This window comes from Penicillium roqueforti (assembly GCF_015533775.1).
Source record: "Penicillium roqueforti strain LCP96 04111 chromosome Unknown scaffold_06, whole genome shotgun sequence".
NCBI lineage: Eukaryota > Fungi > Ascomycota > Eurotiomycetes > Eurotiales > Aspergillaceae > Penicillium > Penicillium roqueforti.
Window position 1 is genome coordinate 781990 of NW_024067570.1, and position 16505 is coordinate 798494.

Consider the following 16505-nt stretch of genomic DNA (forward strand, 5'->3'; position numbering starts at 1 on the left):
TCCTTATACATTCCTTTTTTAGCTCTAGGTCATTAATCATATACAACTTATCGACCTGCATCCAGAACCATGGTAGATATGCAACGTCACTCCTTCGAGGAAACCTCTACAGGCAGTCACAAACATCCATTGACTTCGCACTCTCGATCCGAGTCTTCCAGAGACAGTGGACCTGTCCAATTAACTGAATTTGCAACTATCAATTTGCCATTTTTTGAAACACCTACTTCTCAATCATCATTGTCAAAGCCCAAGACCCAACATGCTCTGACACCCGTCCCTCGTTCCAAAGAAAACCGGGTCTCCTCACCCAAAAGAGGTCGCAGCAGAGTGAGAACCACTGGAAATGCAGTAGCAAGAAGTTTCTTTCGAAGTCCTATGTCGCCTGATAGATTCATTCCAAAGCGAGACTTCGAGGAACCAACATCAACAACCTTTCGTGTGGCCAAGCATCCGCAGCGTCTTTCGCCTCAAGAGAGACTACTTCGACGACTTCCTCCCGGTGATGATCCATTTCTGCCCACAATCCCACGTAGGGCTTATGTTGCCAACAGACCCCAGCTGCCAACTCGACTCCAGCAGATCCCACATCAACGGCCTCGTCTAGTCACTGAAGGCAATATCACAGGCAACAACACTACGCATGAATCTTTGAGACAGGTCAGCTCCGGCGCAGTCTGGAACGTGGGTGGAGCATCTGCAGTCCTCGATAGTTCCCTTGTCGTGGCTCCTCATGAAACGCCGAGCACTTCGACCAATGGATCATCTGCCCCAGTCTTCGTGGCTCGGTTTTTACCCAGAAAACCCAAGTACAGTGAACAAGAAATACATGAGTCGAGGCTTGCCCTTGCTTTGGGAATCGACCCGACGACCAGACAGCTAGGTACTACTTGTCTGCGGTATCTGGATGCCCCCCTCAATCCAGCATCTCCAGACTTCGAGCGCCTCTCCCCATTTGAATGGAAGGACAGTGCTTGGAAGCAAATTGAAAAGGAGCGTTGTAAGTGCAATTGTAGTCATCAACAGCCACCCCCTGAGCCTACTTTTGGAATACATTTACCATTTACAGATAAAACATATATGATATTCTTAACCCAACTTTTGGAATTGTGAGACTGGCGGTATCCGCAGCCTTCTCCAAGGCATCAACTGACTCGGATCGATTCTCAGGGCCCTTATCTCCTACCAGAAAAGAGGTTGTTCCACCGAAGCCTTTTCGAATCCTTGATGCTCCTTTCCTTCGGGACGATTTTTACTGCAGCACTCTTGCATACTCAACAACATCCGGGATACTTGCTGTGGGTCTAGGTCATCAAGTATATCTCTGGTCTGAAGGTCATGGGATGGATTATCCCCCCTTTCCAGATCTGCACCCCTCAAATTATGTCACCTCCTTGTCATTTTCTTCTGAGGATGGCGAGCGAAGCATTCTTGCAGTGGCCAGGCGGTCAGGTCAGTTGTCTCTATGGAGCACATTCGAGAAGGAAGTCCGGTTTGAGATCAGTCATCCCAGTACCATTACATGTGTGACGTTTAAGCCGAGAACATCACGGCGACCTTCAGAACGGTTCATGCATATGGAAGTCGACGTGGAAGAGATTGTTGCAGGTGACGACTTTGGAAATATCTGGTACTATTCAGTCGAGTGGTCTGACGAAGAAGATCAAGCTAAGTGGAATTGGAACGGGTCCATGACGCTTCTTGCCAAGATCTGTGCACACACTCAACAAATCTGTGGACTGGCATGGTCACCCGATGACAAATACCTTGCCACGGGTGGTAATGACAACGCCTGCCTTCTCTTTGAGCTGGCTGAGATTGTTTCGCCACAGCAGATGAGTTATATGGTCCCACCCATCACGCCCCCGGATTCTCCTAGCAGCTTCAGCCTCGGTGTATTTCCATACTTTCCTCTGAGCACCGCAAGAAGACGATTGTTTCTTAGACGACCTGCTCTCCCATCATGGCTTGCTGCTCCAGTCAAGCCTCCGGCCGAATCTGCGCTTTTAAACCATGCAGGCACTGTGATCTCCGGTGGGGGACGAACTATTCTGGTCCCATACGGTCGTCACAAGTATCGTCTGATGCACTCCGCTGCGGTCAAGGCAATTGCATTTGCGCCATGGCAGTCATCCCTGCTCGCGACGGGGGGAGGCACCAATGACAAAGCTATACACTTCTATCACACCCGGAGCGGAGCTTGTCTCGCAACCATCAATGTCTTCGCGCAGGTAACCAGTCTTATATGGAGCGGGACTCGACGCGAGATCGCCGCTACTTTTGGTTATGCACAGCCAGATCACCCATTTCGAATCGCCGTCTTTGCCTGGCCCAGCTGCGCACAGGTGGCCGTCATTCCCTGGGGGCCCTATGGAACCACCTGGGATGGCCCTGAGACTCGAGTTAGCAACTTCGACTGCGGAAGAGCACTGTGGGCAGTACGATATCCAGGAAAAATCCCTCGTTTCTCGGCTACACGCTCTGCTCGGCCTGACAGCCAGTCATCTTCACCTTCGTCCTCGTCAACCCAGACTGGGTCTCCAGAACAAGAGACCCCGACCCGTGGCCGCAAGGTCAGTAGCCGCAGGGTTGGTGCTAGCATGGTCACTCCCAAGGAAAAAGAAGGTGGGATGTGGTGCACACGAACAAGGGAGGAGGGATGCATTATTGTCGCGTCTAGTGATCAAACCGTGAAATTCCATGAGATCTGGACCGGAAGAAGAACAAGCACTGACTCTGCTTGTGGACTCTTCGGTGGAAGCGACATTCTTGAAGGCCTCGAGGGCATTGAGAAGTCTGGTGGTGAAGTCATTCGTTAGTATTCTTTGTCTTCTTGGGTCTGAGTACGGGGTACTCTCACTATCATTAAGCGCTTATATTTTTATGGTTTAATGCTGCAAGACAGAACTTGGGTAGGTTTATCATTCTTTGTTGCGATGAATTGAATTGTTTCTTGTTTTCTGCCGTCCAATCTGCTAAGTATACTCCGTAGTATGTTTAACATTAATTTCGATCCGACGTCACTGTCCTACAGTAGCTATGTACTCTCATCGATGTCATACACACGATTCCTCCAATATATTGCCCTCTCTGTATTAGTGCTAGCTTATTTTAGGAACCAATCCGCTCATAGGCGAGCGCTGATTCCACTCCACCGCCGTTCAGTTCTCTTCGGCTCCCATGGGCGAAGGATCGGACCACTACGACAAAACTAACTTTTGGCTCCCCCCATAACTATATATCAGCTCCCAGATCTTCTTCTTCTTATTTATATTTCCTTTCCTCCCAATTACATCTAGCTCACACAATTCACTCCTAATTTCCTCAAAATGCGTCTTCAAACCCTCATCCAATTCATCTTTCCCTCGGCAATCCTCGCCCAATCTCTCAACGTGACCGTTCTCGGCGCACGCCACCATCGCTCCACCTTAGAGTGCTGGGCTCTCGTGCCGGGATTTCAAACTTCCGCTCAACCCGGGCAGGTTGGCACCGCCGCCTTGAATTTGGGGGATGTCGGTGGCAACGCATCGTTTGCGGTGTTGCCGGCTGGGTTTGATGGTGGTAGACATAATGCGCCTGCGTTGCAGTGAGTGATATTCTCCCTCATGCGTTTGTTTCGCTATTTCAAATTAATGACTCTGAATGAGTTACATGTGCTATTTGTACATGTTTTTTATTATTTGTTTGTTTGTTTTTATAGAGTCCGCAATCAGCTAATGCCGCACTAGATGGGTGGTCTACCTCTCCGGTCTAGCGCACATCACGCTCCCCAATTCGACCACCGAGGCCTGGATTGAAGGTGGCAAGAATGGAGTCATTCTAGCTCTCGACACTGCTAATGTCAGTGCGTTGGGTCACTTCACTACCTATCCCTCGCGGGAGCGGACGACAGCCATGCTGATTCCCCTCGGTGAGGAAGGAGTGCCGAGACATCGGGTCCTGCATGCAGGTCCCTGCCGGGGTGAGGAGTTGCTGGTATAAATACCGTGTTTATGTGTAGAAAAGTGCTCTGTACGGGTTATCGTATACCTCCTTACAAGAAGCGATATTCAAGATACCAAGGTGAAATTCAATAGACATTGATGGAGACGCAGAGGCGCTCGGTAGAGGCACAAGATATCGAAAGCAAAAGATAAAACAAAGAAAGAAAAAATGACATGCAGACCCGGTTGGATGCATCGAAGGGAAAAAATAAAAAATATGTTCTTTTATAGGCCGTTACCCCATTCTCCCATCTCTAATTCGTACAACTTCAAAAGAGACACGCTTATTTCCTGCCGCCCTTGCTCTTCTTGCCGATGGAAGCAGAAGACGTGCTCTTCTTTGATGGCGGGGGCTGCTGCTGAGCAGCATCGTCGGACTCGTCGTCTTCCGTGTCGGCAATGAAGTCAACCATCGAGCCATCACTATCCTCATCTTCGTCCTCGTCCTCGTTCTCCTCCAGCGATTCCTCGGCGTCGGAAGAACCGACAGACTCAGCAGCCTCAATGTCCAAGATAGGCTCTTCGTCGTCATCCTCATCGTCGCTTCCATCGTCCTCGTCATCTTCGGACTCGTCGACGCCGTTCATCATTGACTCGTCTTCATCGTAAGCCTGGTCGCGTATTGACTTCCGCGGTGTCTTGGCCTCAGTCTCACTGTCCTCGAGGTCATCTTGGCCCTCGACGTAGATGACATTGTCCTCGTCCTCGCTATCCATGCCTTCATCGCCACCGCGGATCGATTGCCGCAGTCCCAATTGCGCATCGAGCATGTCAAGCTTGCCCTTGAGGAGCAGAAGGGAGGGCAGGGTAGCAGAGCGCTGGTCCATGACCTTGTAGAGGGAAGTCATGCGCTTCAAGAGATCAGGATGACCAGCCAGGGCGCCGCCATGAGCGACGCAGGTCCACTGCACCCAGACGAGAAGGTGGCCGTAGCGACCAGGCCGGGAGGCGAGGCGCTCAGCGAGTTTTTGAAGCAGGGTCGCAGCCAGCGAAGAGTCGAGGCGCTGGATGGTAGTGCGGATGATGGAGGTGTCACCGGTGTGGAAACAAGACTCGAGCATTCCGTTGTCGTTGGTCTTGAGCGACTGTGTGAGGACAGTTGCGAGCGAAACGCCGGTAGGGATCTGTTGCACTACGGCCTGGGGCTTGCCGGGAACCAATGCGCCCAGGAGGACGTCGTCGTCAAGCTCGGCCTCGACGTCGACTTCCTGGCCTGCGTTTGCGCGTAGAAGTTCGCCGAACGATGGCTCCGCGCCCTCTTCTTCCTCTTCCTCTTCGGAGTCGGATGCGTTCTGCATCTCGACGTCCTCGTTCGCTGCGACTTGCTTGGTGGGCTTGGTCTTTTTCTCGGTCGAAGCCTTGGACTTCTTGTTGTCGTCGTCATCGGAGTCCTCCTCGCTGCCAGAGTCGGATGCGTCTTGTCGTGAATCCTCCATCTCTACATCATCATCGACCAGGTTACCCTGCTCGACATTCATGCGAGATTCGTCAACCCGGGTCTCGCCTGCACTCTTGACTCCATTCGTTGTGACAGACGAAAGTGCTGAGCCTGACTTGGTCTTCACCACGGTCTTGGTTCCGGTGAAAGAGAGCTCATCGGTCTTTTCGTCGAGGAACTTGACACGCTCAAAGACAGGGATCACACCACCCTCGGTGTATGCAACCACGAGGTTAGGGCCCTGGAATGATATGGCTGCGACAGGAACGCAGGCGTTCGAAGACTCGGTGTTGGTGATTTTGAGGGTTGCGTTTGCTTTTTGGGTCATCTGTTTCCGGCTAGCCTTGGCACTCGCGGAGGGCGCACTTTGGGGCTGAACAAATGGCTTTGTGAAGAGTTCGATGCTGCCATCTGCGGTAACTGCAGCAAGCACTTGCTTCTCCGGGGTGGTAGCGCCATCTGTTTGCAGTGTAATCGACGAGACCTCCTGGTCGGCGACAAGGTTACGAACAAGCTTCTGGGAAGCGACATCAAAGACGTTGATGAAGCGGTCACCATCAGATGCAAGGAATGCACCGACACCAGCAGACTCGGAAGAGGACGAAATGACGGTGTGGATAGGGTTGCGCATGGCCGGGAACTGAACCGGCTCATCGGCCTTCTCGGTATCTATTAAGTACGGGGTCTGGGAAGCGCAGATAAGAGGAGGGTTCGAGGGCACGGGGCGGGAGAGAGCAGTGAAGACTGAGGATGAGGGGAGGTGGATTGTCCTACGGGTATATTAGTTAGGAGCTCGGTGTTACCCAGCAAGTATCCCAAACTTACTGTGTGCTTTGTCCGGTGCGCAGGTCCCACTGGACAAGCTTATTGTCACCACCGATACTCCAAGCCTCCTGGGCGGGTCGATCGGCCGTGAACTTGAAGTCCTTGATACCCTTGTCATGCGCGCCGGTCAAGGTGCCAACAACCTTATCTTCGGATGGCGAGTACATACGGATATCCGATGTGTTTGTGCCGAATGCAACCACAATGTCCCCCTGGTCCAGGCCATCAACAGCCCCATTGACATCGGAACCGCGCTTGCGCTTCTTTTTCGACTGGTCACGACCCTTGCCTGAGCCACCGTAGTATCCCCAGTCCAAAGAGGTCACTGTTTCCTTCGGCCCCAGGGCATGCTCACACTGGAGGCGTCCTGTCTGTGTGTCGTGAATGCGAATGTGCTGGCCATCGAGGCCTTGGATAACGGACGCAAACAGGGCCAATTGGTACTCTGATGGTGAGAACGCAGCGCGCAGGATCGACGACTTGCTGCCCGCATATGTCATGCCCGATGCCGGCGATGTGGCGGCCGAGGCGACCTTGGTGGATGGGCGAGTCGTCTTCTTTCCCATCTTGGCTGTAACTTTTTTTCTTATCTTCTTTTTTTTTCTCGCAGTCGAGGGTGCGGTGGTGTGAAGATAGATATCAATAGACCAGGCCCAAATAAAAACAGCAAGGATTCCGATGAGACTCTATTTTCTTCCGCCCCTTAGGAAACAAATGGGGGTTTAGGCTGGTGGTTTCGCAGTTGATCCGGACAGGAAAAAAAATGTTCTGTAGAGCCTTGACGGACTAGTCCTAAAGGGGTTTAGACTATAAGAGGTTCTTATCTAATCATATCATCCCGTGATGCTTCAATGTTAGAGAGTATACTATGAGGCCGGGGTAACTCTGCTAGCTTGTTGATTCATTTTGGTAGGTTTTCTGAATTGTTTGTTTTTTATATGCGTTGAATTTCTTTTTGGAGCTGGTGGTTTCATGATCACACCTCATTTCTACGTTTTACGCGCTTTTGATGTCAACATCCCTTTCCCGACGGAATATATATCTCTCACGGTTTTGCAGGCCATTACAACAATACTTCCTCTAGACATCCCCAGTATTTATTTTGTCAAATCAGAACCAGAATTTAACGAATTCCAAGTTCATTGTATAGTCCAAAATAATTCAATATATATGAGAAACAGGACAGTAGCTAAACCAAAGCCTTCGGTAACTATATTTGGCAGCTGCAGACAAATCTCAGCCATCTAAAATGTCCAGCACTAAAAATTATGTCTATACTTCAAAGCACCCGGACTTTCATTAGGCAGATCTTCAAGGCCCAAAGTACTCCGTACATGGTTCATAATCATATCATATGATATGAGTACATTTGCATAACCTGTAAGGGTCAGGTAGCCCATCGATATGTACATATGTTGTGCAATATATGTACCGGATAATGCCTTTCCCTTTCCATTTTAGTGCTCACCTCTTGCCGCTCTTTGATCTCAGGTAAAATTGAGCACGCCTCTGAACAGTTCTGATCCGATCGGAGATCATTACATAAGCTGATTAAGCATCATCTGACTGAGTAAGCTACATCAATAAAATGCGACACGTGAGCTTCAGCACGTGCACTCTATCCCTCTAAACCTCACCTATTATTCATCAAAAAAGGACAACGGAGTAGTATATCACGCACTTGATAAGGTTGCAACAGGTATAAGAATCTCAATCAACCCATCAATTAAACCCAAGTTCAATGACATATTTTCTTATACGTATTACTTACAGTCTCTTATTACTCTAGCACCGGCTTCCTCGTCTGTATTCTAACTAGTTGGACGACATTTGCTTCCCATGGGACATACTCGTCCCATGGAATAAAGCGTCAATAGAGAGCAAGATGAAAGCAAATGGGGAAAGTCTTCGGGTCTTTGAAAGTAAAAAAAAGTATATATGAGAGAGTCGGGAACCCGAGGAAGCGCGATTTTGATGATATGAAGCGCAGCTTATCTCAATACTATTCTGCCCGTGACCAGCTCCCCGAGAAAACACTCCTCCTCCTAATGTCTGGCAAATCCGGATACAAGGAGCAAACAAATGCGGTGCTTAATGCCAAGGATCTGTTATTGGACCTCTACCATCATCATCTGTCAGAAATTAGTGCCATCAGCAATCACGGTTTCCAACAAGAGCTCGCCACGTCATACTGCAAGTCCATCTTGCACATAATGCTCTTGAACCGGGCGTTGAGTATGTCAGCAAAAGTGATGGACTAGCTTTTTCCTTGACCCTGATTTGCGACCAGATCGGGAAAATGCCACAGGAGATTCTTGAAGGACCGAAGTACCCCGGGGGGTTTAATGATGAGAATGGAACAGTTGGCTTGCTTTTCGTCCTTGGGAGAAAGAGAAGATGAAATCTGTGCTGTTGTGGATCGAGGGTTGTTCTGCAGCATGAAGCCATTCACGAGTATCAACTTGTCATCATTTTGAAAGCAGCCGCGCATTGAAAATGATTTCAGAGCTATTTTTAATGTTATACATTCCTATTGATGCAAATCTTATTCGGTGCAGCTCATATGTCAATTTTATCTGCCTCCATCAGTCTAGAGTTAAAGAAAGAAAGAAGGACATGCAAAGTATCCATAGCGGCGCATTCCGAGTGCTCGATTACCTGCTAAAGAAAAGATGAAGAAGGCGCCGGGGATCGTTTACCCAAGGGTGACACATGATTAGAATACTGAAGCGACTGAGTTTGTATCTTAGCTCTAGCGAGGGGCCTACGAGGGCTACTAGGAAGGACTTAATCATCACAAAGCAGGTTTTACTCGCTGCCTTCTGCCTTTACAAGTAAATGACTACCGCCATTAGAGTTCGTAGTAGCAGCTTAGTCACAATTAGATAAAGATATGAGATATTCTTACAAATCTTTTCTCTTCTCGGTGGCTTCAGTGACCACAGTATCCAAAAGGCTGATTGGCAAGCCTGAAATAGGAGGATACGGCTGGCTCAATGGGCCATGTTTGAAGGAAATAGTACCACAGTACCAAGTCAATATACAGGAATAGAGGTTAATATCGTTAAATGCTTTGTAAACCAATCAAACAGGGGTTATAAGATATTTGCACTAGCAGAGCATGGTTATACTATCTGGGCGTTTACATGGAGTAGCCGTCTTAAGTATCGCAGAGCTTTTTCGCTAATCTGATATCAGCCCTACTGGTGCAATAGTGCTGAGTATGATTGAAAAGCTTCCTAGGATTGATTTGCGACTACCTGCTACTCAGCAATACCCTGCGTCTTCAACTTCTTTTCCACCGGCTTTTACATCCACTTTGCAACCAAGGGTTTTACTGAGAAATCGTAGCAAGCTTTTTGATCATACTAAGCACCATTGCACCAGTAGGGCTGATATCAGGGCAGTGAAAAATCTCTGCGATACCCCAAATACGGCTACTATGGCCATGTAAATGCCCAGATATAGTCATGCTTTGCTGTGCAAATATCTTATTCCCCTGTTTGATTGGTTTGCAAGGCATTCTAACAATATATTCACCTTCATATTGAAGAGGGGACCCTGCTACAGGGACAGGGGCACAGACAGCCCTGCCTGCGACACAGGTGTGAGATCAGAGTCGTTACTGGGAGTAGGGTGCTAGAGAGGAAACACCATGGGATGGCTACTGAGAATGGAAAGGTGGAGAGGTGTCTGCGTTGCTATCTCCGCCTCGGGAGTGCCCTTAATCACATGGCGGTTTAGTCATCTTACTCTGGAACCCCACTGCAATAAGAAAAGGGAAATATGGGGCTGTTCCACTCATATGGTGAGCAGAATTGCTCCCTGATTGGACACAGAGGGTAAGTGATCAGTGAGCATCCAATGGGCATTTACATAGTATCAGTCATCATTCACGTGACTGTACTGAGTTCATCCCTTCTGAGCTCGTGCTGATATCTACTCCGAGAGCCTGAGTCTGAGTGGTGCGCCCTTACTAAAGCGGCGACATCCCAAATAGGAAATCACCACCCTCCAGGGAAAATCCGTTACATAGGTACATAGTTACGCTCTCCGTAGGTAGTATGTAAATGCAAAGTGCTGATTGTAATTTCTAGGATTATTGGCAGCAAATAGTAGTGAGCTACTCTACTCTACGATATCTGGATATTCAATATTCAAGTTTTTACCTTGCGCCGAATACGGAGTACTCAGTACTTGTTATAGAAGGATGCTATTTCTTATCAATTACAATACGTGTACTCATCATGATATAGTCACGTGAAAGATGGAGTGGTGACGTGACTCAGACTCCCATCCGCCCGGCCTAAGCCGGATTTAGCCAAAACCCTAGGGCTTTGAGTCATCCGAGATATGCGCCCACCGACTTTCAAGGTTATGAGAACTGTATAGAAAAGCCGAAGAAGAAAACCAAAAAGAAACAGTGTTTTGAAAAAGATATTCAACAGTATATTCACCTTCATATATAAGAAAAGGGAAAAGTTCCCAAAAGAAAAGAAAAGAAGAAAAAGAAAAAGGGCCAGGGGTATAGAACCAATCAAGGGGTAAGAAGGTCAGAGAATCGGGATTAGTGTGGCTGGTGGAACTGCGTGCAAGGCGGCCGTTTGTACTTAAGGATTCTGGCATCCCCTCCCGACCATTTTTCTGCTTCCGTCCTGGTTTCTCCTATTTTTATTTCGCTGACCGCCCTGCCCATAACAAACGCGTCTCGCGTCACCCGGTGCTATTTCCTTTTAACCGCCCTCAGACCCCGAATTCTTTTTTTATTTCTTTTTTCATTATTTTATTTTCATAATTCGCTTTTATCAATATTGGCCTCAGGCAGTCATTCACGGGAAGTTCTTAGCTCCATATCTTGCTGTACCAAGTCATCTAGACCTGGCGTCAATTCTACTACGTCACGTGAACGCTTCCATACCGCCTTCTTGGCAGTATAAATACCTGTCTCCGATCGCATTCTCCACTCTTCCTATCTCTCGATCATCTCTGACCTCACTATCCCCCCGCCCGTCGCGTTTTATTCGCGCCCACACGTGTGATATCAAACCTCATCAACTATTGAGTCCGTACTACGTGGCTTTGGTTGCCGCTAGTGTTTGTTCACTCGAGATTGTGACGCGGCAAGATTGATTCGCGCAGAGATCTGACGGGTGTTTTCAGTTGATCACTAGCTTTTCAAACACTCTCCTATAACTCTCACATCTTCAACCATCTCACCCTTCCCTAGCTTGTATTCTTGTTTATCCAACGCGACCCTAATGGCGACTCCGCCTCCCGAGGCTCCTCCTGTTACAAAGGAGGACAAGCCTCAATTGCCTCCTTCGCCCACTGGTCCTTCTGCGCCTGACTATCCACCCACCAGGTAAGCGCATCAGCTTTATATCTGCTCTGTTCTTGTTCTGACTGGCGTGCAGCGCGCAAAATGCCACAGTGAATCTCAAAAGTGATGGTCCCACGGATACCGAGGTTAAATCGCCTGCGCTCAATGGCCACACTCCCGTCGAGCCTTCAAACACCAATGGAACAATCGTTGCTACCTCACCGCCTAAATCCCCCGAGCACCAAACCTCTCCAGGAGTGGATCAAAACAAGACGCCATCTGCCGCGGGATCTGCTCCACCCGCAGAGGCACAGCCGACCGAAGACAAGAACGTCCTTCCACAGGGCCAGGTATCTACCACTCCTGCTCCAGCAAGCACCGCGGCTGAAAGTGCCGCTGTGTCCGCCCCACAGCCTGCGGCGCACGTTTCCACATTTCCTGCATCGACAGATGGTCCTAGTGACACACCCGAGCCAATGGTTATCGATACCCCTCAAGATGTTTCGACTGCCGTGAAAACCGACCTCCCTCATCACCCTACCACGGCCCCTGCACCACCTGCGCTCCCACCTGTGCTCACCGCGCCGCAACACGTTGACCAAGAGATGAAAGACGGGTCAGAGGCCCCGCCATCTCCTTCCAAGGTTTCCCGGCAACGGGATGCTGATCTCAGCGAAGAACCAGCTCCTAAGCGGACCAAGGTCGAGGGCGACGAGTCAGTTATTAACTTCCAGACACCGGGATACAGCTCGCCAGCTGCTGCAACACCTGGTCCAACCCGCACTGGTGGCGGACCAGGGCTCACGAAGATGCAGCATAAGTTCATTTTGAAGAGCCTTACAAGCCTTAAGCGCATGCACGATGCGCGTTTCTACAAGGAACCTGTGGATGCTATCAAGTTGAACATCCCCCAATACCACACTATTATCACCCAACCCATGGATCTAGGAACTATGGAAAGGAAGCTCAAGAACAACCAATATTCGTCCCCCCAGGCAGTCGCAGATGACTTTGCACTGATGGTCAATAATACCACCGTCTTCAATGGCGCAGACCACCTGGTCACCCAAGAGGGAATCAAGCTGAAGGCGACATTTGAAAAGCAGATGACTAACCTTCCCAAGCCCGAAGAGGTTGAAGAGCGAAAGCCAAAGAAGCACACTGAGAAGACGTCTGCTGCTCGCCGGGAGCCTCGGACTTCTCTGCCAAGCCAGCCCAAGGCTTCCTCTCCCCAGTCTCAGACATTTGCGCTAGGACCCGAAGGTCTGCCCGTCATCCGCCGCGATTCTTCGAACCCCGATGGTCGCCCCAAGCGGTCTATCCACCCCCCGAAGCGTGACCTCCCGTATTCTACCAAGCCAAAGAAGAAGAAGTTCCAATGGGAACTGCGCTTTTGCCAGGAAGTCTTGGATGAGCTGCACAAGCAAAAGCACTACAGCTGGGTGATGCCTTTCTATTATCCCGTGGACCCCGTTGCTTTGAACATTCCCACATACCACAGCGTCATCAAGAAGCCGATGGATCTGTCGACCGCCCAATCCAAACTTAAGACCGGCCAGTACGAGAATGCCAGGGAGTTCGAAAACGATGTCCGCCTCATTTTCAAGAATTGTTACCGCTTCAATATCCCCGGTGATCCCACTTTCGTCTGTGGCCAGCGTGCGGAGGAAATCTTCAACGCAAAGTGGGCCCAGAAGTCGGACTACCTCGAAGCGCATGAACCACACCCCGAGCAGAACACTGATTCTTCCGATGAAGACAGCGACGAGGATGCAGAAGAGAGCGAGGAAGATGACGAGAAACTCACGCTGCTTCAGAAGCAAATTGCCGAGATGTCTCGCCAGGTCGAGGCTATTACCAATAAGAAAAAGAAGACACCTCCTTCCTCCAAGAAGGTTGGGAAGAAGCTCGCGAAGAAGGATTCCAAGAAGATCAGTTCTGGAAAGAGGGACAAGAAGAGCAAGATCTCTCAACCAGGCAAAACCCGCGCTATCACCTACAACGAGAAGCAGATTATCTCGAACGGTATCAGTAGTCTTCCCGATAAAAGGATGCAGCAAGCCCTCCAGATTATCCAGAACAATGTTCCTCAACTTAAGGTAAGATTCTTATACGTTCACCACATACAGACCAGTTCTAATCCAGATTTAGGGTACCGACGAGGCTGAAATTGAGTTGGACATCGACGAGCTCCCTAACGATGTCTTGCTGAAGTTGCTCAACTTCGTGAAGAAGCACGTGCCGAATCTCATGGATGATGAAGACGAAGACGATCTTCCTGCGAGCAGTGTGGCACCTCCCAAGCCCAAGAAGAACAAGCCAATGAGCAAGTTCGAGCAGGAGGCTCAGATCAACATGCTCCAGAGCAACCTTTCTCGTTTCCAGGGTGGCGCTCACTCTCCTGATCCAGTGGCCTCGGTTGAACGCAACGAAAGCAGCGATGACGAATCTGATTCGTCTGAAGAAGAGAGCGAGGAGGAGTAAATGTACTCTTCGGACTCAATCCCGCCAATTTTTTCCATACGGGATGGCCCTCCACCCTCGCGTTCCAAGCGTCGTTTTCTCTCAGTGCCTTTCTGAACAATTTCTCGCTACATCTTTCTTTTTCAGTCACACCGCTGGATCCTGACGGGCTGCTTGCAATGCGCTACGCAATCCCCGCCAGCAACGTCTGTACATACTTTGATCTCGAATACCCCTGCACCCGGCAAGGTTTCTCTGCCACCGACGAACCTTATGCTCAAGATTGGCCGAACAGGATTTTATTCACTCATCCCCTTGAATTTCCCTTCCCCTACGCCTCAGTGTACGCTTTTCCCGTTTCGGTTCACAGCCAGGATAGGTGGATGAGGTTGCTCTATTTCCCCGACGACGTTGCGGTTGGAAGAGGTGAACCGAAGCTTTGGCTTCAACTTGTATGATTATGAAAGAAACGCGGAAATGCAAAATGAATATGTACTTGTAATGGTAAACCATCTAACATGGATTAGGTATGTAGTTGAATGTACGATCTTGTATTGCGAATTTCTTTCCTTACTGTCTATGTGGCGCTGACGCGTCGGGTCTTCTTCGGCGGTGAACTTGGCCAGTTTCTTTGCAACATCAACATGCTTCCTCCCTGTGACCCCTCAATTCTTGAGCACAATCCTCAATTTAAACGACTATATGAGAATCTAACAACCTCGCTCCTCAATTCAGATGCCTCAACGCGTGCTCAAAGCGCGAGCCCAGCCCGTACAGCTGTGGTGGAAGTAAGTGGTCGACGCGCTATGCAGCACATACCTAACGGACTTAAGCACGAACAGAGCTCTGACGACACTATCATTAGGAGCTGAAGCAATGCCAGACTCAAAATGCCAAAAAGCGAATCAAGGAACAAATGCTCCGGCAATTGGCCTTCGCCCCAGACACCAACCTCCCGGCGGAGGTCAGTACAACCCCCACCAAGAAGAAACCACATCCCTAACAAACATACCAAATCTAGTGCCACGATAACCTGGCCATAATCACCCTCTACCTAGAGACTCCATCGAGCGCAATCGAACCCACCACCCCAAAGCCAGAAACCGAACTCAAGAAACCAGACGAAGTACTCACCCTCCTAGCACCGGACATTGAAGCCTTCTACGCCAACATCCCAGCCTTCATCCAACCACTCTCCAAAAACATCTCATCTGCCGTTCAAGACCTACGAGCTCTATCAGCCGTAAACACAGATCCAGCCACCGCGCCCGACGCAGACGCTCCAACCACACACGCGAACCACATCGCACGTGCCCGGGCACGCGATCGCCGAGTCCGGACGTCGATGGCGCCGGTCCCATTGCTCTCGTCACAGCTGCAGGCGCGGGTACGTGCGCTGCGCCACACACAGCTGTCCGAGCTGCCGGTTGCTCGGCGGAATATGGCTGCTACAGCTGCGGAGGTTGTTGCTGCGCGGGCGCGGGTTTTGGAGCGCACGGTTGTGACCCTGGAGCGGGCGAAGCATGGGGCTCTGGCGCGCGCGACGAAAGCCAAGGCAGAGCATTTGGCTGTGCTGGCGCAAGGCGTGGAGGGGAAATTAGAGTAAGTTCTGCCTTTCCAGCTTTCAAGTCTTGCTGTTGTCTTTCTGGTGGAGTTTGTTTAATGATTTCGACAGGGTTACAAAACTGGAGATTGCGGCTACGCTGTATACGCCGGAAACACTCGCTGCTCTTGCTCGGTATAGGCAGCATCTCAGGCAGACGAAGGAGCGCCTGCAGCACCGTCGGAAGATGACGATTCAAGAGTTGAGAGATTATGGCGATGTCGAGGTGTCTGATCCGGTTGATATCGATGCGGATGAAGGGACTTTCCCGGATATTGCTCGTCGCTATGGGGTTTTAGCGAGGGAGATTGAAGAAGTAAAGATGGAAATTGCACGATTAGAGAAATGAGCTACAACTGTACACTAGGTGGTACATGGTATAATGAAGATACGGCTTGATGCAGTGCTGGTTTTAACTCACTTCTTCCTTACAGCCCCAAGCCCAATTGCCAGCAGCCATAGAGAACACACCGAGGTCCTAATCCATCGTCAACCTGGCTGTTTTCCCGGCTACCCTCCATCGCGGCATTCTTGCTGTCACATGCTGCAACATCATCTATGTTTGAATTTAGTATTTGACAAGCCAGAAGAACCATCGCAGGGGTCTGTTTGGTAGAGCAGACAAATCCTCAGGCGGACGATTGGATGGAGGTGGGTATGCATGCTCCTTGCCTAACCCATGGCCATCTCTTTCAGCTCAAATCATTTCTTTTGTTGGCACCTGTAATGACCTTTGTGATTGTGCAGCCTACCGACTGGACTAAGGCTGTATTTGTTTGGGTATCGAAGCTGCATATTTGGAGATGGCATGCCCAAAATGGCAGGAGCCAGTGCATCCAATCCCGATTCACAACCCCCCGAGTATATACACAA

At 49.8% G+C, this 16505-nt stretch overlaps 5 protein-coding genes across 5 annotated transcripts; 4 read left to right on the forward strand and 1 right to left on the reverse strand.

Annotated features, from left to right (window-relative positions):
- Nucleotides 1-69: 69 nt before the first annotated feature.
- On the forward strand, nucleotides 70-2819 carry LCP9604111_3796 (WD40 repeat domain-containing protein; the record flags this gene model as incomplete). The annotated part of the gene is made up of 4 exons (XM_039071423.1): nucleotides 70-1000; nucleotides 1070-1109; nucleotides 1171-1196; nucleotides 1366-2819. 4 exons carry the CDS (start codon nucleotides 70-72, stop codon nucleotides 2817-2819), a joined length of 2451 nt encoding a protein of 816 aa, XP_038930459.1.
- Nucleotides 2820-3329: 510 nt separating this feature from the next.
- Nucleotides 3330-3981, forward strand: LCP9604111_3797 (uncharacterized protein; the record flags this gene model as incomplete). The annotated part of the gene is made up of 2 exons (XM_039071424.1): nucleotides 3330-3586; nucleotides 3729-3981. 2 exons carry the CDS (start codon nucleotides 3330-3332, stop codon nucleotides 3979-3981), a joined length of 510 nt encoding a protein of 169 aa, XP_038930460.1.
- A 286-nt stretch (nucleotides 3982-4267) lies between these two features.
- LCP9604111_3798 (WD40 repeat and Utp12 domain-containing protein) lies at nucleotides 4268-6812 on the reverse strand (the record flags this gene model as incomplete). Its single annotated transcript, XM_039071425.1, has 2 exons — nucleotides 4268-6191; nucleotides 6247-6812. The coding sequence occupies 2 exons, from the start codon at nucleotides 6810-6812 to the stop codon at nucleotides 4268-4270; spliced, it is 2490 nt and encodes an 829-aa protein (XP_038930461.1).
- A 4692-nt stretch (nucleotides 6813-11504) lies between these two features.
- Nucleotides 11505-14050, forward strand: LCP9604111_3799 (putative transcription regulator BDF1; the record flags this gene model as incomplete). The annotated part of the gene is made up of 3 exons (XM_039071426.1): nucleotides 11505-11608; nucleotides 11661-13665; nucleotides 13718-14050. 3 exons carry the CDS (start codon nucleotides 11505-11507, stop codon nucleotides 14048-14050), a joined length of 2442 nt encoding a protein of 813 aa, XP_038930462.1.
- A 623-nt stretch (nucleotides 14051-14673) lies between these two features.
- LCP9604111_3800 (uncharacterized protein) lies at nucleotides 14674-15981 on the forward strand (the record flags this gene model as incomplete). Its single annotated transcript, XM_039071429.1, has 4 exons — nucleotides 14674-14817; nucleotides 14895-14993; nucleotides 15051-15631; nucleotides 15705-15981. The coding sequence occupies 4 exons, from the start codon at nucleotides 14674-14676 to the stop codon at nucleotides 15979-15981; spliced, it is 1101 nt and encodes a 366-aa protein (XP_038930463.1).
- Nucleotides 15982-16505: the final 524 nt, after the last annotated feature.